Below are 24,795 nucleotides of genomic sequence, written 5' to 3'. Positions count from 1 at the left end.
CCAAAGCTCTGATAACCTACTTGAAAATTCCACTGAATGAGTCACCACGCAGGTTATCTATTTTGTTTATGGCACTGTCACCCAGAACGTAGAACAGTGCCTGGTTTGTAATAGTTGCACAATAATATATGTCAAATGATGAATAAAAGACTGAACAAATGAACTAACAAAAATAGAGTATCTCCATTCCCAGACTTACCGTATCCGTTAGCTCTCCCTTTAGCACTAGTACAGGAGCCATGCCTCCTTCCTTCTTAGTTTGTCCTCAGTTAGAAATGCAGCTAGAATCTCTGTGGTGAAGAGCAATCGTTGTCCTGGTTTTCAGGGCCTCTGCTGGGATACTACATGCGTAATACCCTCAATAAGATTGCAGCTATGCAAATTTCAAAAGACAAAAGTGGAGTTTCTAAGCTTCCTCACTCTAGTGGAGTATTCACATACTTTGATCACCTGCTATCTCGAGCCCTTCAGAACATCAAGTTGTCTTCTACTAAAGGAGGGTTTCCATGAACCTGCTAAGAAAAGGTAGCATCTTCTATAAAGGTTATCAAAAACAGAAATTTCTCTGCAAAAATCTTACCTCAATCTTATGAAGACTAAGAAAAAAATGAAAACACACTATATCAAATAATAGCTTTCCACCTTGCTGGAGTTAGGATGGATAGAGGGAATTTCTACTATTTATCATTTGATGGAACTGAGTTGAGAAGAATCTGTCCAAGTTCCTCCTATCTCCAACCCCCCTACAAAAAAAAAGGTGGAAGAAATCAAACCCTCTCCTACCTGGTTCAGTCCTAGCTGAAAACTGGATTGCTATTCCTATAAATTCAAGCACTGGATTTTGAAATAGCCAAATACTTCTCCCTATGCCCACACCCACCTTTCTTCTATACCACCCTTTAGAGATTACAACTCACTATGAAAAAATTTGTGAACCAATGATTTCATAGTGTGAGGTCCAGAAATCCATATGTAAAGGTATATTCGTCTGCTTTGACTGCCATAATAGAATGCCACAGACTGACAGCTTAAACAACAGAAATTTATTTTCTCACAGTTCTGGAGGCTGACAACACAAGACCAAGGTGCTGGAAGGGCTGGTTTCTGGGGAGGCCTCTCTTCCCGACTTCCAACGGCTGCCTTCTTTTTGTATCCTCACATGGCTTTTCCTCTGTGTTTGCACAATCCTTTCTCTTCTTATAAGGACACCAGTTCTAAGGGATTAGGTCCCCACCCTTGTGACCTCATTTAACCTTAATTACCTCCTTAAAGGCCCTATATACAAGTATAGTCACATTGGGGGTTAGGGAGTCAACATATGAATTTGGGGGGGACGCAATTTATTCCATAACAGAAGGTAACAGAAAATCATTCTTAAACTTGCAAGGGTTAAAACCCATGTACCTCTTGTTGAAACATCTTCTTGAAGGTATACACCAACTAAGAAGTGATTCAAAATTAAAGCCTTAAGAATGGACTATCACTGCCCAAAAGAACTTTTGGTAAAAATGGAAACCAGTAAAATTGGAATGAAGTTTCCAAAAACCTGCTAAATATGGTTATGCAACTAAATGCAAATGGCAAAAATCATTCTTTGAAAGAGAAGACATATCATGTAAATATTAATAACCTGTATCCCAAACCTAAGATTATATTAACAAAGGCCAAAAACATGCAGGAGACACTGCTGAAGGAATAGTAAAGATACGTGAAGTTTCTCATTGTCTCTCTTCACTGATGATAAAACATATAAATCAGAAGATAATTTTAATAGACAATCACTAGTGAAACTAAAAATCGGGCGCACACCTTTCAAATCTGGAAGAATTTAAAATATATAAACCCTATTAATGTAGCACAGGATAGAAAGCAAAAAATAAGCCAACATTTAAAAATTTTTTGAAGCAAGTTGAATGATGTTAAGACTGTATATATATAATATATATATAAAAGAAAAATAGATGAGTTAAAATTCCCTATTAAAAGATCAATACTCTCATATTGAGTTAAAAATGAAAATCCAAATATATGCTTCTTACAAAAGATACATCTAAAATGAAAGGTTATACATATGTATATATAATATATATCTTCTTATTTTATCCTTTATCAGGTACAAAGAAATTAAAAGGAAAAAATAGTAATGTTAATTATGCTAATTTTAGGCAAACTAACCTTCCCATGTGCCTAAAGCATAAAGCAGAATAAGTAAACACATTTTTTATTTGATAAAAAGTACATTCAATTACGAGATATAGTGGTCATAAAATGTTAGATATTTAATACCAGAATCAAAATATATTAAAAAACTATCAATACATATTCTGAGAAAACATTGATATAGAAGTTGACAGACAGATATTGAGAAGCTTTAAAATATTTGTTTCCATCTTTGAGGTTAAGTAGCAAAAAAATAAATGCTTGGATGAAATAACTCTATAACCCATAAAGAAATTAAATATCATATTTGTTCAAGCATTCATATTTACTAAAATAGATCACAAACTAGTTTACAAGGCAAAAAGCTCCATAAAATCCAGTTGCAGAAATTATAAAGGTCATTTTCTTTGACCACAAAGTAATAAAACTAGAAATTACTAATAGAAGATTAAGTGAATAAACAAAATTTAGTCACTTGGAGACTTAAAAATTCTCCTAAACAACAAGAGATTTATGAGGAGATCAAAGCCACCATGGTAGATTACTCAAAAAATTACAAAAATAAGAAGACTCCAGTTTAAAAATTATAGAATATAGCCTAAATTATATTTGGAAGTAAATTAAAAGCCTCATAATCTTCCATCATATAAAAAAGAAGTAAAATGTAATGAATAATACTAAAATTAGAAGAGCAATAATAAAACAATCAGGAGAAGCAGAAGGAAAAAAATAATAAAGAGAAAAGTAGAAATTAAATAATTAAAAACAGGAAACTTTAGAACTAGTTCTTAAAATATGTCAAATGTTTGAAAACCTGATTTTTAAAAGAGAAAGGAATCAAAGGTATTAAAAGGTAAAAATTATAAATGTAATATAAAAATATAAATATAACGGTGTCCGTGCCTTTATTTAAATATAAAACAACGCCAGGCATGGTGGCTCACGCCTATAATCCCAGCACTTTGGGAGGCTGAGGCACGAGGATTACTTGAGGTCAGGAGTTTGAGACCAGCCTGACCAACATGGCTAAACCCCATCTGTACCAAAAATACAAAAATTAGCTAGGCATGGTGGCCCATGCCTGTAATTCCAGCTACTCGGGAGGCTGAGGCATGAGAATCGCTTGAACCCAGAGACAGAGGTTGCAGTGAGCCAAGATCACACTACTGCACTCCAGCCTGGGCGATGGAGTGAGACTCTGTCTCAAAAAAAAAAGAAAAAATATAAAACAAAATATATAATCATCTTGATTCTAATGAACTTGAATATCTTAAGAAGATGAATGAAAATCCTGGTAACCATTAATGAAACTAAATTATTTCAAAGAATTACATACTAAATGATCTTAAAACAGATGGCCTTATTGGTGAGATCTTCCATACTACTAGGAAATACATATTTAGGTAAACTGTTTCATAGTACAGACAAAGATGGAAGGCTACTCAATCCGTTTTATGAAATGAAGACATGCAATAACCTAACAAAAATTACATTTAAAAATAGAAAACTATAGACTATAGACTATATATAAATATGACATAAGAATTCTAGTTAAAAGTATTGGTAGGTAGAATTGAACAATGTATTAAAAGAATCATTCACCCCTCTGAGCATATTAAAGGAACAAAAGAAAGTCTTCTAATATTAGTTTAAATAGAAGAATTACATGATAAAATAGATGACCCAAAAGTATTCAATTACATTCAACATTTCTGATTTTTAAAGATAAAAACTCCTGAAAACTAAGATCAGAAAGCTTCTCCCCTACTAATGAATACCTTTATTAAATATATGTTAAACCATAACCAATATTGTACTTAATAGTAAAACACTAGAGGAATTCTCACTAAAATCATGAACAAGACATGTATTTTTAACATTGGAAATTTTAGCCAATGCGATATATACTTAAAGCAGAAAAGAAATATAATTAGAAAACATAATTAGAAAAAGAAATATAATTATTTGGAAAAGAGTCAAAACTGTCATTATTTGTAGGTGGTATGATTATGAACATAAAAAGCTAATAGAATAAACTGAAAACCTCAAAGGATAAATTACTTCAATAAAACCCTATAGAAAAAATGGACAAATATTAACAGTTTTCCAGCATTAATATTAATAGTATACCAGCAATAATCAATTCAAAGGATATAATTAAAAGCTTAAAATATCATTATATAAGCAATAAAAGACATAAAATACTAAACTGAACTGTGTAAAATGCATGAAGATGACTATAAGATTTAACCAATAAAGAAAAAAAAAGGATTTGAACACAGAACACCCCATGTTCCTGAACAGGGATCCCAAAATCCCAATGCAATTTTTTTTTAACTCTACAAACAATGCAATTTCTAGGATGTTTTATAAAAGAACGCTGAGAAATAACTTCTCACAAGATATTAAAATAATTATAAAGCCACAATAATTTGAATAACATGCTATTGGCATGATAATGGATAGATAAATCAATAGTACAGAAGCAAGCCTTGAGAAACCCTAGTACATATAAAAACTAATGAAGGAAAGAGAAAGATTATAAACTAATTAGGTAGGCATGAACTGTTTAGCACATGATATCCAAGAAATTGCATTTCAGAAAATGTCATTATATAGAACCTCTCACCTCAAACTATATTCCCAAAAACAAAACCAAAACAAAAAAAGTCCTCCAATTCAATTACAGTATTAAATGTTCCTAGCTACCAGCAAAGAAATAGATGATCATAATTACACTGGGGGCAGGGATTTTCTAAGGAAAAAGTGGCATATTTGACTATTAACCAATTTTAATTTCTACAAGTCAAAAATCAATATACAATCTTTAAAAGACTAAGGACAAGATGTTTGCAATCGCTATCCCAAAGATCAGGTAAATTCTCACAAGGTATAAAGAAACCAGCTATTAGAATCCAGCGGAAAAAACAAATACTAACAATGCAACAGCGAACAGAGAATTCATAGAAGTGCCATGGGCTAATACATCTATGAAATAATATTTAATATCACAAGTTTTTAAAAAAGGAAGAAAAGATTTTCGAATTAAAACAGTGAGAAAGTCATGCCATGTTTCACTTACCAATTAGCACAGCTGTTTTGTTTGTCTTAATATTCATTGCGGTCAAGGGTATGGGGAGACCAGGACACTCATGCAGTGAGGCAAGAGTATCAACAGTTACAGCCATTCTGAAAAGCATGGAGACCCGTGTATCAAGAACTGTTATAAATATTAATATACATTGATCTAGTTCATTTACTTTCACTTTTAAAAATTGTTCATATACTTCTAGGAATTTATTCTAAGTAAAATACAGATTACCAGAAATACAGAGAGATTGATATATGTCACGTCTACATTACTTACCATTGCAAAAAGTTGGAAATTTCCTAAAAATTTCCTTAAAAAGCCCAACATTTAGGGAAAGGTTTCAGCTGGGCACAGTGGCTCACACATGTAATCCCAGCACTTTGGGAGGCCGAGGCGGGCGGATCAAGAGGTCAGGAGTTCAAGATCAGCCTGGCCAACATAGTGAAACCCCATATCTACTGAAAATACAAAAAATTAGCCAAGCATGGTGGTGGGCGCCTGTAATCCCAGCTATTCAGGAGACTGAGGCAGGAGAATTACTTGAACCCGGGAGGCGGAGGTTGCAGTGAGCCAAGATCACGCCATTGCAATCCAGCCCAGGCGACAGTGCAAGACTCCATCTCAAAACAAAACAAAAACAAAAAACAAAACCAAACCAAAATAAAACAAAAACAGAAGCCCATATTTGTTTATATATGTATATACAAAAGTATATATATAATATATTTATTCAGAAAACTTGTCTCATTATTATTACACTGTAAGATGATGTCTCATGCTTTACCATCACAGTTAGGTGGCATAATCTGAGCCTCAAAATTCAGAATCTTCTCCCAGAGTTAGACAATAGCAGAATCTCAAAGTCAAAGATGATCCTAGTTATCTAGTCTGGTGATTCTCAGACTTGAGTATGCATCTAAATAACCTACAGGGGTTCTGAAACACAGATTGCTGGGCCACATCCCAGATTTTCTGGTTCAGTAAGTCTGGATGCCAGAGAGTTTCCATTTCTAACAAGTTTTCCAAGGTGATGCTGATGCTGCTGGTCTATGAGCCACACTTTGAGAACCAACGACGTAGTTGAACTTCCGAACTCATCAATAAATCCCACACCTCTTCCCCACCCTCTGCAAAACCTGATTGTCCAATTACATTCTTTTTTTTTCTTTTTCTTTTTCTTTTTCTTTTTTTTTCTGAGACAGAGTCTCGCTCTGTTGTCCAGGCTGGAGTGCAATGGCACGATCTCGGCTCAACTGCAACCTGTGCCTCCCAGGTTCAAGTGATTCTCCTGCCTTGGCCTCCCAAGTAGCTAGAATTCCAGGTGCCCACTACCACACCTGGCTAATTTTTGTATTTTTTTAGTAGAGACAGAGTTTCACCACGTTGGCGAGGCTAGTCTCGAACTCCTGACCTCAGGTGATCTGCCCCACCTCAGCCTCCCAAAGTGCCAGGATTACAGGTGTGAGCCACCACGCCTGGCCTTGTCCATTTACATTCGAAGGCCTCTGATGGCAGGAAATGCTGTCAGGAAGCAGCACATTCTAGGATCTTGGAGAGCCCAGAAACAGCTAAGACCGGAAAGCCATGCAAACCTTCCTCCTCCCTTAGGCTCGCCGTACTTCTTTAACTTTTAAAATATCACAGAGACTATTTGAGACCTTCCAGATTTGTGCCTTTCTATGCATCTCCCGTTCAAATTACAACAGACCTCAGACACTTTTCTTTTTTGTTGTTTTGTTGTTGTTGAGACAAGGTCTCACTTTGTCACCCAGGCTGGAGTGCAGTGGCGAGAACACGGCTCACTGCCGCCTCGACCTCCCAGGCGCAAGCAATCCTCTCACCTCAGCCTTCCAAGTAGCTAAGGGCGCGCCTCCACGTCTAGCTAATTTTTGTATTTTTTGTAGAGACGAAGTTTCACCATGTTCCCCAGGCTGGTCTTGAACTCTTGAGCTCAAGCTATCTGCCCCCCCGGGTTTCTCAAAGTACTGGGATTACAGACGTGAGCCACCGCGCCTGGCCCCTCAGACACCTTTCAAATGGTTTGGGAAGGGTTCACACTTCAGGTTATTGGCCATTTTACTAGGCATTATCTGAATTACACACCCTGAGAAGGCAACATTCAGGAAGAAGTCCGTCAATCTCTTGCTTCTCTTGAAGTAATAAAAATGTGTTGGTTTGCAGAAAACAGCCCCCAACAAAGTCAATCCCGAGCACTAGTGAAGTTCACATTTTTATTCTATTTTAAAGGGGAAATTACATGCTGTAATAGTTTTATGAACTTCGAACTATCATGCAAGAATCTAGTATATCAATTCTGTGTGATCAAGCAGAAAACTATGCACTAAGCTGCTGATCTTAGCACTTGGCCAGGTGCTGTCAGTGATGTGAATAGTTTTTAAGAAAATCATAGAGACTTTAGTTAATGGCCTGACTTGGCCAATTACCAAAGAAGCTTGGGTGCTAATTACAGAAACGTGGGATGACCTCTTTCTATCAGGGTTTGAAAAGGCAGGCTTAGCCACATCCAACTACCTCCTAAAATAGGATCATAACTATTTTACCTGCTAGCCCCTAATTTGAGGGTAAGGGACTGATATCTCTTTGACTGGAAATGAGGATATGATTTCATACTTCTTTCGGTTCTATAGTAATAGAATCCACAAAGCTGACCAAAATATTATGTTACCCAGGAGCCCCAGACTCCTACCTTGTCAAGACCTTTGTCAGAACTGCTGAAAAACAGGCAGGAGAGATTTGAGTTTTACTTCCTCTTCTGTGCCCTGGAGGTACTAACTAGCAAATAAATAGCTCAGCTAAAGGGAGAAAAAAGAGAAGCGAGTGTCTTGTATCATCTTAAAAAAAAAAAAAAAAAAAGGCCAGGCGCGGTGGCTCATGCCTGTAATCCCAGCACTTTGGGAGGCCAACACGGGCGGATCACGAGGTCAGGAGATCGAGACCATCCTGGCCAACATGGTGAAACCCCGTCTCTACTAAAAATAAAAAAAATTAGCCAGGCATGGTGGTAAGCACCTGTAGTCCCAGCTACTCAGGAGGCTGAGGCAGGAGAATCATTTGAACCTGGGAGGTGGAGGTTGCAGTGAGCCGAGATTGCATCACTGCACTCCAGCGTGGGTGATAGAGCAAGACTCTGTCTCAACAAAAAAAAAGGGGGAGGGGGCTCTACCAGCGGGAAATGTAGGCACCAGCTACCGTCCTCTGCCTCAAACATAGCCATCTCCACTGCCAGCACGTAGGGCTTATCAGTCACACAGTGTGTTGTACCCTGAACAGGCACTGCACTGGCTCAGAGAGTACCGTGGTGAATAAGCTGAAGTCCTTCCCCTCATGGGCATGGGAGATCAGGAGTGAGAGAAGGCTGACCACAGGGGAACATGCCACAGAGAATGCTACATTGCATGCCACAGATAAGTGCTGTCCAAGTCTCCAGTCTCCAGCCTATGCCTCGCTTCCGTGCATCCTGGGATAAACATAATGCCCACAATAAGACACACAGCACAAAATGATGTTGATGCATTCTCGGTTTTCTCCTCTGGTGACTATCACAAAACAGAGACTCTCTCCCCTTTTAGGTCTCCAGGCTGGTGGAAGCCAACATAAGGATCATTTTCAGCTTTTAGCACCAGGTTATGCTAATTGTCCACAGTGTCTTTTGGTTCCATCCTTCCCTTCCATTTCCTGGAGCCCTTTATTTTTATTTTATTTTTTTGAAATGGAGTCTCTCTCTGTTGCACAGGCTGGAGTGTAGTGGTGCAATCTTGGCTCACTGCATCCTCCACCTTCCGGGTTCAAGTGATTCTCCTACCTCAGCTTCCCACGTAGCTGAGATTACAGGTGCCTGCCACCACCTCCAACTAATTTCTGTATTTTCAGTACAGACGGGGTTTCACCATGTTGGCCAGGCTGGTCTCAAACTCCTGGCCTCAAGTGATCCACCCATCTCAGCCTCCCAAAGTGCCGGGATTACAGTTCCTGGAGCCCTTTCAATGTAAACCTGGCTTACAGTAGTGCCCTCTTAGCCAGACACTCACTACCTCAGCTCACCTTGACAACAGCTGTTAAATAATTTCCCTCAAACTCTTTTTTTTTTTTGTCATGTTATTCTCCAGCACAGAATGCCATCTCTCACGCTTCCTCGTTTCTTCATGTGAACCCAGTCTTTCTGCCTCCCTTTAAAACCCCACACCAGCTGCCCCACCTGTGTCCATGACCACATTTCTCATAGTCTGCCCTGAACTCAACCTGCTCATCTGTGACTTCTCTACCCACTCCCTTTTCACCAACACATTTCCTTTCCTTCCTTCAGATTTTAAAATTCTTTCCTCCTTGTTCCCATCAGACTTTTCTCATTCCATGCCCACCTTGTTTTGGACACCACTTGGTTTAGCCGACATTAATTTAAACTCATTGATGGTTCTGTGTTCAAGAGTTCTTTTGTTCCCTGCGGTCACACTGTCATTTCCTATAATGTGGTAAAAACCACAAGAATGAGTTCATAGGTTCTGTTTCTTTTGACATCCATCTTTCTCTTTCTCCTTCTCTTTCTCCGTAAGACAAGGATTTCACTAACTGTTACTTTCCATTTTACAGTTTACAGTGGGCTTTCATTGACAATCTATTCTTTGATCTTTGTGAGGAAAATAAGACAAATGTTATCCTCCTCATTTACAGTTCAGTAAGCACTGGCTCTGAAGATTCAATGATTCGTCTAAATTTTCACAGCAAAGAAGTGGAAGTGTCTGGACTCAAACCTAGGTCTTTGAATTCTAAGTGCTTCCTGTTCCCACTTCATCGTCCCACTCTGAGCATTATCATACTTAATAAATATTGTGGATGGACTGATAATGTAGATTATTAAGGTTGCAAGGCCACACTCAAGTAGGAATTAACTATTTCAAAGCCATGACCTGAGGATAAGGTTGGGAATAAAGGCAAAAATGAGAATATATCAGTGTCTTTCACTTCCGATTGACTTAAAGTTTACAGGAGAAAACACTTATAAACCCTAAAATTTAAAGGAAAAAAAAGATTTAAAAAGAATATAGGGTCTTCCCTCGAAGGCCAAGAAAAGAGGAAATACATAAGGCACTCACTTGGGAACTCTCCACATAATGTTGCTTGGTCAGAGGTTAGACCAAAGCCTCGGTCACTTGATTGACATCTCAGCACTGCCTTGGCAGGAATGACCAGGAGCAATGGAAGCTGGGAATCTGAAGAACTGGGCTCTAATTGTGCTGCTGCTCTGTTTGCGAACTTAGGCTAGTCTAATGGGTTCCTGCAGAGGGGTCGATTGAGTCCCCGAGGTCTCCTCTGGCTGTGACATTCTGAGAGTCTGTGAATACCAAGAACACAAGACAGGTGTGAGCTGATCACCACGTGGGAAGCTCACACCTGTCTCTCCCCAGTGCTTCCGCCCCTCACTTCCAGCCGTGCCAAACTCCAGGCCCAGTCAGGGTCAAGTTGCCAATTTTGAAGCCGTTCAAGGACAGTTGTCCTTCTGCATGGGGCTCCTTCCAGCCTAAAGCTGGCCTTTCCTTTCTCTGCGACTCACTCTCCCTTAGGCTACTGAGATTTGCATGCCACTAATTCATTTCTGCCTCTTTGCTTTTAGATTAAAATTACTCACAAGAACCAAGCGCCCATGATGATGGGGCCTCCCCAGAAGAGCAGCTTCTTCTCGTTGAGAAGGAAGAGCCGTTCAAAAGACTAAACAGTGTGCCAAACACCAGCTAAACCAAGAGAGAAACCAAGAAACTATAATGCACACTCACACACACACATTTATGTGCACACTCACACATGCACACACACACACACACATACACACTCTTCTCTAACCAGTGGAAGCAAAGCCACCCTTCGGGAAGAAAACGTCACCTTGCCATACATTCTGTTTCAACAGTGGGTACACCCCTAACAGAGCCAGTGCCGACAAAACATTTCGAATGGACTTAGGGCCCATGAAGGTGTGGCTGGCTTATGCAGCAACCTCCACATTCCCACAGGCCTTGAGTAGAATTTTCTGAGACTGAAGGGAAATCCCCCTTTCTTTCTACCAGCCCTGCAAGTTTCCTCACGGACGCTCGCGAGGAGCAGGCTGCAGGTTTCCTGCCTATGGTGAGATCGGATGTGGCCAAGGGAAAGAGCTTTGGTTCCAGAGAATTTGCACAAAGGTCCCTCTGTACAGAGACAAAACGGCCTCCAGCTCTCAGAGCATAATACTTGGCAGGGCTCAGCAGGCGCACGTTGGTTTCTTGGTCGTCCTTTGAGTGACAACTTCTCTCTGAACCTGCTGAGGAGGCAGAAAGGCCGTGGAAAGCTGTATTTCCATTCTTGGGTTTCTGCGCCGTCAGTGGGCACTTGTTATTTTCCCAGAACCTTCTCCTGGTGTCTATGTGTTTGTTTAGAGGCGGCTCCAAGAGCCCCCAGAGCTGCCTGCATAGCACACCTTAGATGTGGTATTTATTTTCTTCGTTCTGTGAACACCTGGGAGGGAAAGCGGAGAAACTGGGATTTATTTTTCAAATTGGTGTCATAATATTGTGTAAAAAGGGAAGAAAAAAAAAAACCACCCCCAGCTTCTTTCTTTTTCAAGCCAAAGCGTGTTTCCTGTTTGAGTTCCAAGCCCTGGTGGCAGACTATTCCTGAAGGCAGAAAAGATGGGAAGGAAGGAACTTTGCTGGGGAAACCAGGAGACGGTTCCCTCCTGCTTCTTTGCACTCACCACTCCCAAAGTATGACCTGAAGGACCTTCTGATGGTCTTACGTGTGTGTGTGTGTGTGTGTGTGTGCGCGTGTATATATATATATATATATATATATATATACTTAGCCTATATATTTATATTTATATATATATATAAATATTTATTTACTGATGGACTTTTCCTGATTGGAAAAAAAAAAAAACATAGGTAGTATGAGACAGAAAGTGGTAAGGAAAAAGAAGGTTCTTACTCCCCCACTCCACTGTTTCATTGTCAGGATGCATCTCCCTGCAGTGATCACAAGGGTTAAGGGGAATGAAAGTAGCTCCCTATTATGAATGAAGAGACTGAGAACTCCTATTCTGGATCCTCAAAACAAGCATGAAAGACCTGCTGGGCTGGATTTACTCTCCCATTTGTCAGATAAGAAAATTGAGTCTCAGAAAAGTTCAGAGACTTTTCCATGGTGTCTTGGCTAATGCAGCTTGAGAGTAGGTGCCGTTACAAAGATATTTAATGGAGAAAAGAACCCACACATCTCAGAGTAGGGTCATTTCTGGTCACTGAAAAGTGAGTCCACTTGGATCCAGGTTGCCAGGGAGGAACAAACCTACAGCATACGCGTGGATGGGATATGCCCACACAAGAAAACGAGCGCCTCATGCTGCTTCCCAGAGGTTCTCTCTGGCCTGAATGGAAAAGAAGTTGGTCTGAGGTCGAAGGTACTAAACAGATCATCAGACTGAACTCTCCACATGTCACCTCATCATGGTCATCATAGTCTCTTAGTTTGGAAACAACCTTGGCTGCAGGAATGACCTCAGTGGAGAGTCACAAGGAGGATTGAGGCATCTTCTGCAAGACACTGCCAGCCAGGACAGAGGGGTCTCAGCAGAGCTCAGTGGGCTTCATTCAGCAAGTGCCAGCATTACCATCCTTCCCTAAGGGCAAGGCCATGCAGAGCTTCATTGGGCCTCCATCCCTCTCTGAGATTTATCAGTGGAAACTTGGACCCACTTGATATCGCTCCACTGAGCTACCTCTAATCTCCTTGCATTGGACAGGAGCTTTGGACAAAGAAGGGATTATTAAGATTGTGTGTACGAATGGCACTTAACTGTGAAGGACCATCTAGGAGCAAGATCTAGGACCATTGTGCTCAACCTAACAGTTGAGAATGCTGAGTAAGGGGAAAACCAGGCCACCTGAAGAATATCTTTAATGATGGTATTCTTGGTGATGGGACCAACAAGCTCCAGAATTACTACAGGTACTATCTTGGAAGCCACTTGATTCTGAAACTGAGGCAGGTTCAGGTTTGGGGTCACTGATTCTAAGATATTTACAGAAGTTTGTGCATGTGTTTCGCCATGATCCCCAAGATTGAGGCTATTGAGACATGGCACTATCAACAGGTGAAATTGATTCTCAGAGACTCACAAGTCTCATGAAGGGGCTGTGCAGAAAATGGCCCTTACCTGCCGTACCCTAGTGCCCAGGACTTGCAATGTTGCTTGAGAGACATATCCCAAGTCCTTCTTAGAGGCATGGAGTATAACAACTTCAGTGGAATTGCACTTCCAGTTTGGTAACCTTAGTAAATCTTGTGTTGTTGTTTAATCGTGCCTTGCAAATCATCCTTTAAACACTATGACTGTGATTTCTTGTTGTGGAGTCCCTCATCATAGTGAACCTCATGGGAACCTCTGAGGTTAGCAGAGAAGGTATTATTATCTCAATCTCAATGAGGAGAACAAGGCTTAATGAGGTTTAGTGACTTCTCAAAGCCACATGGTTAGTCAGGGGAGAACCTAGTTCCTTATTTCTTATCTTATTCTGATTCTGGCCATGCTACAAACATGTTCTCACCTGCCCCCATGCTTCTACCCCAACAGCAATAAAAACTGTAAAGCAGGAACTCTCTAGTACATTGTGTTGTCCCTAAACGGATGGGCTAGGAATTGTGTCTCATTATGGCTTAGTCTTTGTGGGGCTTCCCCAGTGAGTTGAGAGTGGAGATAGACCTAGTAGGATGATTATATTCAGGTCAGAGACCAGCTCCTTTCAAGAGAGTTCTTTCCACAGATGGAAAAGATACGTTAAAATTGCCAAATAAATTAGGAAATACTTGGCAGAACCTGGAAGAGCCTCCAGACTGGCGTTACATAACATGCATATACATTATACATATGCACATTATATAAGGTGACATAGTACTTAATGTGCTGTATATATTATGTAAATTACATATTTGTGAGTAATCATGATAAATATAGAGACCCACTAATCACTTTTTTACACATACTCAGTGACAGATTAGGAAGTTACTTTGCCAGAGAGTCTTAAAACTTACTCTCTTCTGCTGCTTTGGTTCCAACTCCTGCCAAAAATAATTGCATCAACTTTTCCCATCTCTGGCCCCCTCTTCTCTTGGCCAAAACTCTCAGTTACCTCCTGTCCCAGCTAGTCTGTGCCTTCCGTGCAACACTACCACAATTGGGATCCATAAAAATAGAATCATGGGGATGGGAAGGATCTAGACGCTCAGATCCCCTATATGTCAGGCCTGCACCTCAACACTCCCAGGCAGGTACATGTCTAATGCTAATATTAAAAGAGCAGGAGTTGGGGGAAGGAGGAAGAGTCTACCAACCTTCCAAGGAAGGAAACTTCACAGTCTTCCTTGGCCGCCAGCTCCGGGCTCTAACAGTAATCAATCAGGAAATTATTTCAAATGTCCAGTCTGAGTCCCCACAGCATATCTGAAACCATAATTTCCTAAAATGTGTCTCCCAAAACACTAGTATCCATCAAATGTTCCGTGAAAAAAGAGTTCTGTGGTCAAGTGCTAAATCTCTTCTGGGAAGTACATAGAGAGTCTCTGAGAACTCCTAGTAAAGAACCATAGAGTCCTTTATTTGTCAACATCTATAGATTAGAAAACACTGCCTTAAAACCACCATTTATTTTGTTGTTCTCAGTGGAGGTGGAAACACACAAGTGACCATCCTCTACAATAATATCTCAAAAAGTGCTTTTTCTAGGACAAGAAGTCTCCATTCTTTTTTTTTTTTTTTTTTTTTTTTTTTTTGGCCAGGGGTTGGGGATGGAGTTTTGCTGTTGTTGTCCAGGCTGGAGTGCAATGGCGCAGTCTTGGCTAACTGCAAGCTCTGCCTCCTAGGTTCAAGCGATTCTTCTGCCTCTCCTGAGTAGCTTGGATTACAGGCATGCGCCACCATGCCCAGCTAATTTTTGTATTTTTAGTAGAGACGGGGTTTCACCATGTTGGCCAGGCTGGTCTCAAATTCCTGACCTCAGGTGACCCACCTGCCTCAGCTTCCCAAAGTGCTGGGATTACAGGCATGAGCCACCGCACCCGGCCAAGTCTCCATTCTTAAGACATTTTTTTTTGTTTCTTTATGAGATTGTTTGTCTATTTTTATTGTTCCCCTCTACACATCTTCAAGCAAGAATCAATGATCTAGGCCCTTTGTTTCCTGAGTTGGGAAGGGACTGGAAAGGGGATTAAAGAGAAGAAAAAATGAAAGGGTAGGCATGATAGCGGGTAGAGATCAGACTTCATCTGTGTAACTCCAGAGACCAGAATCAGGTCTGAAAAACACAGTTGTAGACAGGTTAACTTCTATTCAATTTAATAACTGCTCCTGGAGCTGCTCTAATATGGAAAGGGCTGCCATGTGCGGGAATGAACATGCACCTGCTCTTATAGGAAAAAGCTTTGACCTGGTTGGATGGGAAACAAACAGTAACTAATCTACCTTGCCCCAAAAGCTATTTAAACTGTTTTCGTAGGCATTAATGTTAAATCAGTAAATCTATTAATTCCCCTTGAACAGCATTTCTTGGTGTCCCTTATTTTCTGAAAGAATGAAAAATGACTCCAAGAGCAATTTCTGGATCGGGAGTACTGACCATTTAGACCAGTCTTGGACATGGCAGGATTGACCTGACTCACTGGCACCATCAAGGGTTGCTGGTGGAGGTTGTGATTGCTCCTTGGTAGCTCTGAGAACTTAAAAAATGGATTGTAGTATTAAAGTCAAGCAGATTTTGCCTTTCTACCGAGATCCATATTAACAGTTTGGAACTTCTAATCATAAATATCAGACCTGTAACAGACTTGCAATAGCAAGGAAAAAGAAACTATCCTACATCTCAAATTCCAACAAGTTTTAAATAAAACAGGAGAGCAGAATTGTACAAACTTTCATATGGAGCCATTGATTTTAGCTCAACTTGATGTTCTACCATATTAGAGTGCATCTTTCAACTTTCTGCTATAAAGAGAAAACAGGAAAGGGAGATAAGAAAGGAAATTCCAGGCCGGGCACGGTGGCTCATGCCTGTAATCCCAGCACTTTGGGAGGCCGAGGCGGGCAGGTCACGAGGTCAGGAGTTTGAGACCAGCCTGACCAACATGGTGAAACCCCATCTCTACTAAAAATACAAAAATTAGCTGGGCTTGGTGGTGCATGCCTGTAATCTCAGCTACTCAGGAGGCTGAGGCAGGAGAATTGCTTGGACTTGGGAGTGGGAGATTGCAGGGAGCCGAGATCATGCCACTGCACTCCAACCTGGGTGTCAGAGTGAGACTCTGTCTCAAAAAAAAAAGAAAGGAAATTCCCATTCATTGCTTACTAGTGCCAGGTACACGGTCAAGTTCTTTTCATGTGCTTTCCCTTTTGATCTTCAGAACAGCCTAAGATATTGGCATTGTACTTTTTTACAGATATAGAAATTCATACATAGAAAGGTGAAGTACTTTGTCCAACAGACAGCAAGTGATAGAACTAGGACTTGACACAGGTCTGTCTCATATGAAAATCTATGCTCAGCCAGGCGCGGTGGTTCACGCCTTCAATCCCAGCACTTTGGGAGGCCGAGGTGGGTGGATCACCTAGTTCAGGAGTTCAAGACCAGCCTGGCCAACATGGTGAAACCCCGTCTCTACCAAAAATACAAAATTTGCCAGGTGTGGTGGCGCATGCCTGTAATCCCAGCTACTTGGGAGGCTGAGGCAGGAAAATCGCTTGAACCTGGGAGGCAGAGGTTGCAGTGAACCAAGATCAGGCCACTGCACTCCAGCCTGGGTGACAGAATGAAACTCCCATCTCAAAAAAAAAAAAAAAGAAAGAAAGAAAGAAAAAGAAAAGAGAAAGAAAATCTATGCTTTTTCCACTATATTTTAGTGCCTTTAACATTCTATTCTAATTGTTTCCAACCATACTAGTATTCTACTTGAAATAATATGGCATTGACAAATTGATATCCCATCTGTTCAACCTCTGTATAGCCATCTAATCATGTTCCTACTGAAGAACTTCCAGTGCTTGTTCATATTTAAACTTAACAGCCTCCGTGGACAGCTGGATCCCAAAACCCTGGCAATCGAATCAGTAGCCATCCCTTCCTTAATCCTCAATGTCTTCATGTTCTAGCTGAATGCAACTCATTTCCCAGGACCTACACCTAATAGGTTTTTTTGTTCAGCTCTGTGAGTGGGAGAGCAGCAAACAACCTTCTCAGATTTAAATGCCATGGTCAACAGTGACTGGCCAGCAAAGGGAAGGAGCACTGGGGTTGCTGAAGGGAGCCTCCAGCAAGGAGGCTCTGTATGCAATCCTCATTAGTGATAGGCGTGGGCTGGGCCATCTGTGTTCCGCAGGAGAACAGAATGGCAAGCTGCCTTTCAGATGCCAAGAGATGCTATCTAATGGGAAGATCCAGAGAGCTCAAAAAGCAGAGAAGCATCTTTCCTCATGGGCTTCTCTGTGGGAAGCCAGGGACACAGAAAACCAAGGGGTTTTGGAAATTAGCTACTTAACTTGCTAGGCGTTCTACCCTTGCTGCCACTTCATTCTTCATGTCCGAGGTGCAGGACGACAAGCAGAGCCTTGCAACCTCATCTGCAAACTAAACTCCCCTAGATAGAGCTGTGGTGAACCTTTGTAAGTGTGAAATCTGTGCATGGAATAGCAGGTACATTATAGCAAGACATCAGAGTTTACGATTAAGCCTCCAAGTCTCCCAGGGGTCAGGAAACCGTGCAGGTAGAAGAGACGGTTTAATTGGATGCTCAATGCTGATCCAGAGAAATCATCGGAAAACCTGGAGGACTACTCTAAATGGGTCAGATTAAGAAAATGCAATTTGGAACAAAGAGGGTAACATCTAACCCAGTATCAAGCATGCAGTAGGTAATGAGTAAATATTTGTCAAATGAATAAATGAATGAATAGCTAAAGTGGGTATCTGTACTTCTACTCTGGAATGGGTGGGGGGCAGGGGGATGAAAGCTTTTTAACTAACAACTCAGGAACTTGAAACCACAGGATGTAGAGGGAGCTCATGGGGGCCTTTAACTACCCAGACATCTGCTGAGTGATGGATACAGCTAAATATGGATCATCAAAGGGCTTTCTAGGTCACATGGAGGGCAGCTACATGATTCAGAAAATATGAAATTCATCTTGGACAGAAAGACAGAAATATTTGCAATTCACTTCTTAGAGATAAGGTCAGAATTGACAAAGAATAAAAGGGCAGCGCAGAAGTAGAGTTACAACACAGTAAGAGATCAGCATAATAAGATACAGATTCATAAGATGAAAAGAGATAGAGAACTGGATTTTTTGGCAGATTGATTTGGGCAAGGGAGGTGGGCATGAACACTACAGTCCAAAAATAGAAGGAAGAACTGAGAAATCCTCAAAAGATATTTTTTAAGCCTAAAGTTGAGTAAATGATAAAATAGAAATCCCCAGGTATTAATGACATTGTTATTAAATAACAACTATCATTTATTATCTAGTCCAAAGCTTACTATTTTTATGACCACTTTTGAACTTCACAAAAACCTATATGGTTCTCTATTTGACAAGTGAGGAAAACTGAGAAACAGAGCAAATCTCACAGTGACAGATCCAGGATTCAGATCTGTCAGTATCTGCCTTCAAAGTCCAAGTTTGTGCCTGCAGTGCCATTACCAATTCCTCTGAGCCTCAGGAATGGACAGGGATTTACTACCCCGAAACTAATCCCCTATGTAGGATTTATTCCCTTCTCAAACTGGAAACCCAAGTCCCTCTCCTCCCTCTTCAACAGAGCTGGAGTGGGAATAGCATTCACGTGTCTGGATGCAGGGGCACACTGAGGTGGGGCAGCAGCCCTGAGCAGCAGGAGGTCCATGTCAACCTCCTCCTACCTTCCCAGGTCCTTGTTCCCAGGCACCAGCTGGGATATATCCTAAGGCACTACTTGAGCAGGATGGACAATGGTGGATACCTAGTGAAGAACTCAGCCAGATCACAGCATTCACATAGTATTAAAGATCATACTAAAAGATATGCAGAGTAAAGATATGATCATAGTAAAGTAAAAGATATGATCATAGTAAAGATCGGGGCTAAAGAAATAAGGTCAGACAGTCAAATATCAGAATTTAGTAACATCTCTAAAGGTGGAGTGGAGATTTGAAGTGGCCTTTTAAAAACCTTTCGGGTGAATCATAATTTGGGATAAAAAATACTGCCTAGAGTAATGCAAAAAAATTGAGCATTTTTAAGTCTCAAAAAGCAAAAATCTTTTAAAAATGAAATCTTAAGAGGAATTACAAGGTGAGGAATAATAAAAATAATAATGTATTTGTACCTTAGGTAATAGAAAATGAAATGAATTTTAAAACCCTGCAATATACCTGGCAATCCAGAAGAAGATTCCAGAAAGTTTGCATTTTCTGTTGAGGGATTAAACAACAGTACTTTCAAAGTAATTAATGAATTTTTTGTTTTTTTTATTTTTTTAAGAAAACTGGTACCAATTGGTTACCAGAAAATGGCATGATCTTCAAGAAAAAAAAAGTTTTCCTGGTGAACATTTCCTCTCTCCCCAACATCCTTGAGGTAAAGGGATTGAGAACTAGATCTTTTAACTCAGAGAACCATACTTGCATGGAAGGTGTTAATAACACAGGGTGTCACAGAATCGCTGTTTGGGGTTTGCTATTGTCATACTCTGCTACTACCAGAAATTAAGGTAATGATAATAGACCTAGGAGAACTAAGCAATTCCTGCCTCCTGTCTGCTCCGTCAGCCTCCCGAAGCCCCCACAGGTTAAATATGCGTCCTGAAATTAGAACATCTGGGAATAAAATCTTTTCATGATGAAAATGCTCAAACATACAAAAAAGTGCAGCCATGAGTATAATGAGCAGCCATGTACCCATCACTTAGATTTAACAGTTGTTAACATTTTGCCCTGTTTCATCTTTTTCTGGCTGAATTTTTTTTTTTTTTTTTTTTTTTTTTTTTGAGACGGAGGTTCCCTCTGTCGCCCAGGTGGAGTGCAGTGGCGCAATCTCGGCTCACTGCAAGCTCCACCTCCCAGGTTTACGCCATTCTCCTGCCTTAGCCTCCTGAGTAGCTGGGACTACAGGAGCCCGCCACCACGCCCGGCTCATTTTTTGTATTTTTAGTAGAGACGCGGTTTCACCGTGTTAGCCAGGATGATCTCGATCTCCTGACCTCGTGATCTGCCCGCCTCGGCCTCCCAAAGTGCTGGGATTACAGGCGTGAGCCACCGCGCCTGGCCTGAATTTTTAATAAGTAAGTTATAGGTATTATGACATCTCACACCAAAATACTTGAGCATACATCATCACAGAGGATTCTCTCTGAAGTGTTGAAGGTTGTGTGTATTGTCCACATTGCTGAAGGAAGGCTTCAAGGTGTTGTGCATATGAGCTCTGTCATTTCTCAACTGACTGAGTCCAGTTGTTTCCAAGCAGAAATTCATCAGGACATTACCATCACTCATGAGGAGAAAGTGTTGGGTGGAACCAAAGACGGACTTAGCTGTATTTGAAACATTTCTGATTCTTCTGGAAACAGGAAAGCAAACAGCCCATGAACTAAATTCTCAAAAGACACTAAATTGGAAAGTGTTATAAGCACTAATGATGCCAGAGAGAAAATGCAAAACACTTGGAGGAGTTAGAAATTCACCTGAAAGCCCGGGTGTGGTGGCTCACGCCTGTAATCCCAGCACTTTGGGAGGCCAAGGCAGGCAGATCACTTGAGGTCAGGAGTTCGAGACCAACCTGGCCCAATATGGTGAAACCCCGTCTCTACTGAAAAAACACAAAAAAATTAGCCAGGCTTGGTGGCGTGCGCCTGTAATCCCAGCTACTCAGGAGGCTGAGGCCGGAGAATCCCTCGAACCCAGGAGGCGGAGGTTGCAGTGAGCTGAGATCATGCCACTGCACTCCAGCCTGAAAGCAAAACTCCGTCTCAAAAAAAAAGAAAGAAAGAAAAAGAAATTCACCTGAAAAATGCAAGTTCTTAATACTGAAATAACTGTTTAAAGCATTAGTAGTTACAGAGTGGTTGGGCACAATATTATTTTGAACAGGTAAAACAATAGAACATCATGTCTGCAGAGTTATTTATTCAGCTGAGAAACAGTTATAGTTATTGCGTCATCACGTGAAGAATACGAAGCTAGACTCAGGGAGTGGGTAGGCTGCTGTGATGTACAGATATTCCCCTCCACTAGGGCAGGACTGATCTGGAAGTGTGTCAACCCCTGAGAGAACATCTGGGAAGCCTGGTTGAAAAGCTTTGGCTCATTTATGCAGGGTAAGAGAGAATTTTTCAATAGGCAAAATGTATGGAAAGCAGGTATCATTCCACTTGCTCTGTGCTTAGCTGCTGGGATCAGGATGGGCTGACTGCACATGTTCCAGACAAGATAGTAGGCAAGGTGGGTGGTGCAAAGGTCTACCAGCTCAGTGATTCCACCAAACAAAAGAAAAGCAGGCAAAAATGAGTGATAGCAGGTGCCAGAATATTCAGCCTGTCTCAGTCAATGAACGAAATGAGTTTCCCATTTTAAGCACAGCCTAAGGGAGAAGTAACAACTGGAAACCAAGGCCTGATAGATTCCCAGCCTGTGCATGGTGGAGATACACGGGCACCTACCTGACTTCCTACACATCGAAAGGAAAGCTTTCTTATCCATACCCCAAGTGCGCATCTGCTCGCCTTTGAATCATTAAACATCACCCCTCCCTTCGCCACCCCTTTCCTCACACCATGGAGTTGATAACACCAAGCATCACCCTCTCTTCTCCTGACAGTGACACCACGAGAAAAGGAAGTCTATGTTGATGGCACAGAGATGAAAATTGCCTCCATCATTCTGAGTGTAGGAACATGTTTTCTTCCCAGATCGCCCCCTCTTTGGAAGAACACAATCTCTTCTAAGCTCCCTCCTCCAGCCTAACCCCTGGCCCTGAAGCCCAGGATCTGCTGATCAAACACATGAGCTCACTGCAGCTTATATAAGAGCTCTTGGCAGGCCTTCCCAGAGATGGATGCTGGGCTAGGTCTCTGCACACTTGTGCTTGCCTCGCCTAGGCAACATGATTTTTTCTTTATCTCCTCAGAACAGAGAGGCCTATTTGTACTACTGTTCATCAGTCGTTTTGTAGTAGGGAGGAGGAAGCACAAAGTTTCTTCCTATTTCCCAGTGATTAAAAGTGGCCCAACTTCCTGAGGGGGAAAATAAGAATTCAGAAGACAAAGCTCACTTGAATGTGCTGAGCCCCCTTCACTTGGCTGTTTTCTGTGACGGGGCCACACCGCTATGGGTCACCACAGGGGAGCAAGGATAGAAACAGAGTGGGAGCTGGGGCCACGCCTGTGTGACATTTCGGAGGACTCCGGCTCAAAGGTCCCTTCTGAGATGTTTGTGAGCAGGGACTAGGGCAGAGGGAAAGACAAAATATTAGGTTGGAGCAAAAGTAATTGCTGTTTTGCTTATACTGTTAATGGCAAAAACTGTAATTACCTTTGCACCAACCTAATCGATGAGAATTCCCATCTTCCCCCAAAGGGGAAATAAAAGGACATTTAGGGAAATCTGTCAGATAGTCTCAAAGGTAGGTCAGCTGCAAGAAATCCATCCTGCCTCCGACTGACTTGGTGAGAAGTCCCATCCATTCCCAGACTCCATTTTCTTAAAGGAGAGGAGAAACTTCTGGAAACCGCACTCAGGAACTCAGAGAAACAAGGAAAGAGAAAAAGCAAGGAAAAGCCATTCATGAGCCCAACTTCCAAATTCAGTGGATATTTTGCATAGCTCCCAAGAGGAGAAGGGACGGTTGTATGACAGGGTTTGGCTCTCCTACTGCCACTGACGAAAGGAAAGGAAACGCGTGAGGCCCTTTGCAGTGCCCGGCTCCCTTCTGCCACCTCAGTCACTCCGGGCCTGGGGCTCTGAGGCAGGGTTAGGGAAGGAAGAAGCAGGCCTTAGCCGTGCCCATTCTCATTCTCTTTCCTGAGCTCCGAAGCCACATCCTGAGGGCACTTCCTACCCACACATCCTCGGCCGGGGAAACGTGCCCTTCTCCCTCCGCTCAGCACTGGACTTCTCTTGCAAGGCCAACTCTGGTGCCTCCCTTGATACCAACTGGCAATAGGGACGTGGGCAAGTCATATTACAGCTCACTTTCCCCACATGTAAAATGGGGCTGGATAGGGTGATTCACACACTTACTAATGGATTCATCAGTAAATATTTTGTTTTTAAAGAATGTCTATCTGGGCTGGGCGTGGTGGCTCATGCCTGTAATCTTAGTACTTTGGGAGGCCGAGGCGAGAGGATCACCTGAGGTCAGGTGTTCCAGACCAGCCTGGCCAATGTGGTGAAACCCTATCGCCACTAAAAATGCAAAAATTAGGTAGGTGTGGTGACACGCGCCTGTAGCCTGTAATCTCAGCTACTGAGGAGGCTGAGGCAAGGAGAATGGCGTGAACCCGGGAGGTAGACCTTGCAGTGAGCCAAGACTGTGCCACTGCACTCCAGCCTGAGCAACAGAGCAAGACTCTGTCTCAAGAGAAAAAAAAAAAAAGAATGTCTATCTGGGCTGGGCACAGTGGCTCACGCCTGTAATCCTAGCACTTTGGGATGCCGAGGCGGGAGGATTACCTGAGGTCGGGAGTTCAAGACCAGCCTAGCCAACATAGTGAAACACCATCTCTACTAAAAATACAAAAATGAGCTGGGCGTGGTGACGCACGCCTGTAATCTCAGCTACTCAGGAGGCTGAGGCAGGAGAATCGTCTGAGCCCAAGAGGCAGAGGTTGCTGTGAGCTGAGATCTCGCCACTACACTCAAGCCTGGGCGACAGAAAGAGACTCCATCTCAAAAAAAAAAAAAAAAAAAAGAATGTCAATCTGTCAGGCACTGCACCCTAATCTCTTAATATGTCGCAATGCAGTTCTATTACTTTTTCTCCATCTTTTCCCATCACATTCTGCTTTTCTGAACCTCTACCCACACCCAGAGCCTGCTTCTTCTGCTTTTTTCTTTTATTCTCATTATATTTTTCTTCACTCTCTGCGCCCTCCCCCACCGCAGCATGGTTCTATTTTTAGAATGTTCGTACATAAAATCAGAGGATTAGAAAATGGTTTTAAGGGGCCATCTGCTCACTTTGTTACCTCCAGGCAAACCTGTGCTTAAAAGGCCCAGGAAAGATCAGAGGGCATACTCCAAGCCCAATTTCAGGAGGTACTGCAGCATCTCACAACTTCTTCCATTAAAAAATGGCCTCAATGTCTAACTTAAACCCCTCTGTTCAATACTACTCTCCTTTTTCTCTTTACCTCTTGAGTCATATCACAGACATAAAGCACCTTTGTGAGACAGAACTGTTGGGAAGTTTAACCCACAATGACATAGTGGAACATCCCAGGCCGTAACGACCATAGTTTCAATGTAAAACCAGATCCAGG

The 24,795-nt window shown here is 41.7% G+C and overlaps 1 protein-coding gene across 2 annotated transcripts in view; it reads left to right on the top strand.

Moving 5' to 3' along the window:
- The window catches only part of DGKG (diacylglycerol kinase gamma), a 213,117-nt gene extending 199,521 nt beyond the window's left edge, over window positions 1-13,596 (top strand). For both annotated transcript variants that reach the window (XM_063722379.1, XM_024245332.3), the window contains one exon: window positions 10,881-13,596. In XM_063722379.1, coding sequence (XP_063578449.1) covers window positions 10,881-10,979 — 99 coding nt within the window. In that variant the 3' untranslated portion in view covers window positions 10,980-13,596. The remainder of the gene's footprint in view (window positions 1-10,880) is intronic.
- The last annotated feature ends 11,199 nt before the right edge of the window (window positions 13,597-24,795 follow it).

This window comes from Pongo abelii, chromosome 2 (genome assembly GCF_028885655.2).
Source record: "Pongo abelii isolate AG06213 chromosome 2, NHGRI_mPonAbe1-v2.0_pri, whole genome shotgun sequence".
Classification (NCBI taxonomy): domain Eukaryota; kingdom Metazoa; phylum Chordata; class Mammalia; order Primates; family Hominidae; genus Pongo; species Pongo abelii.
This window is presented reverse-complemented; position numbering and strand designations above follow the sequence as displayed.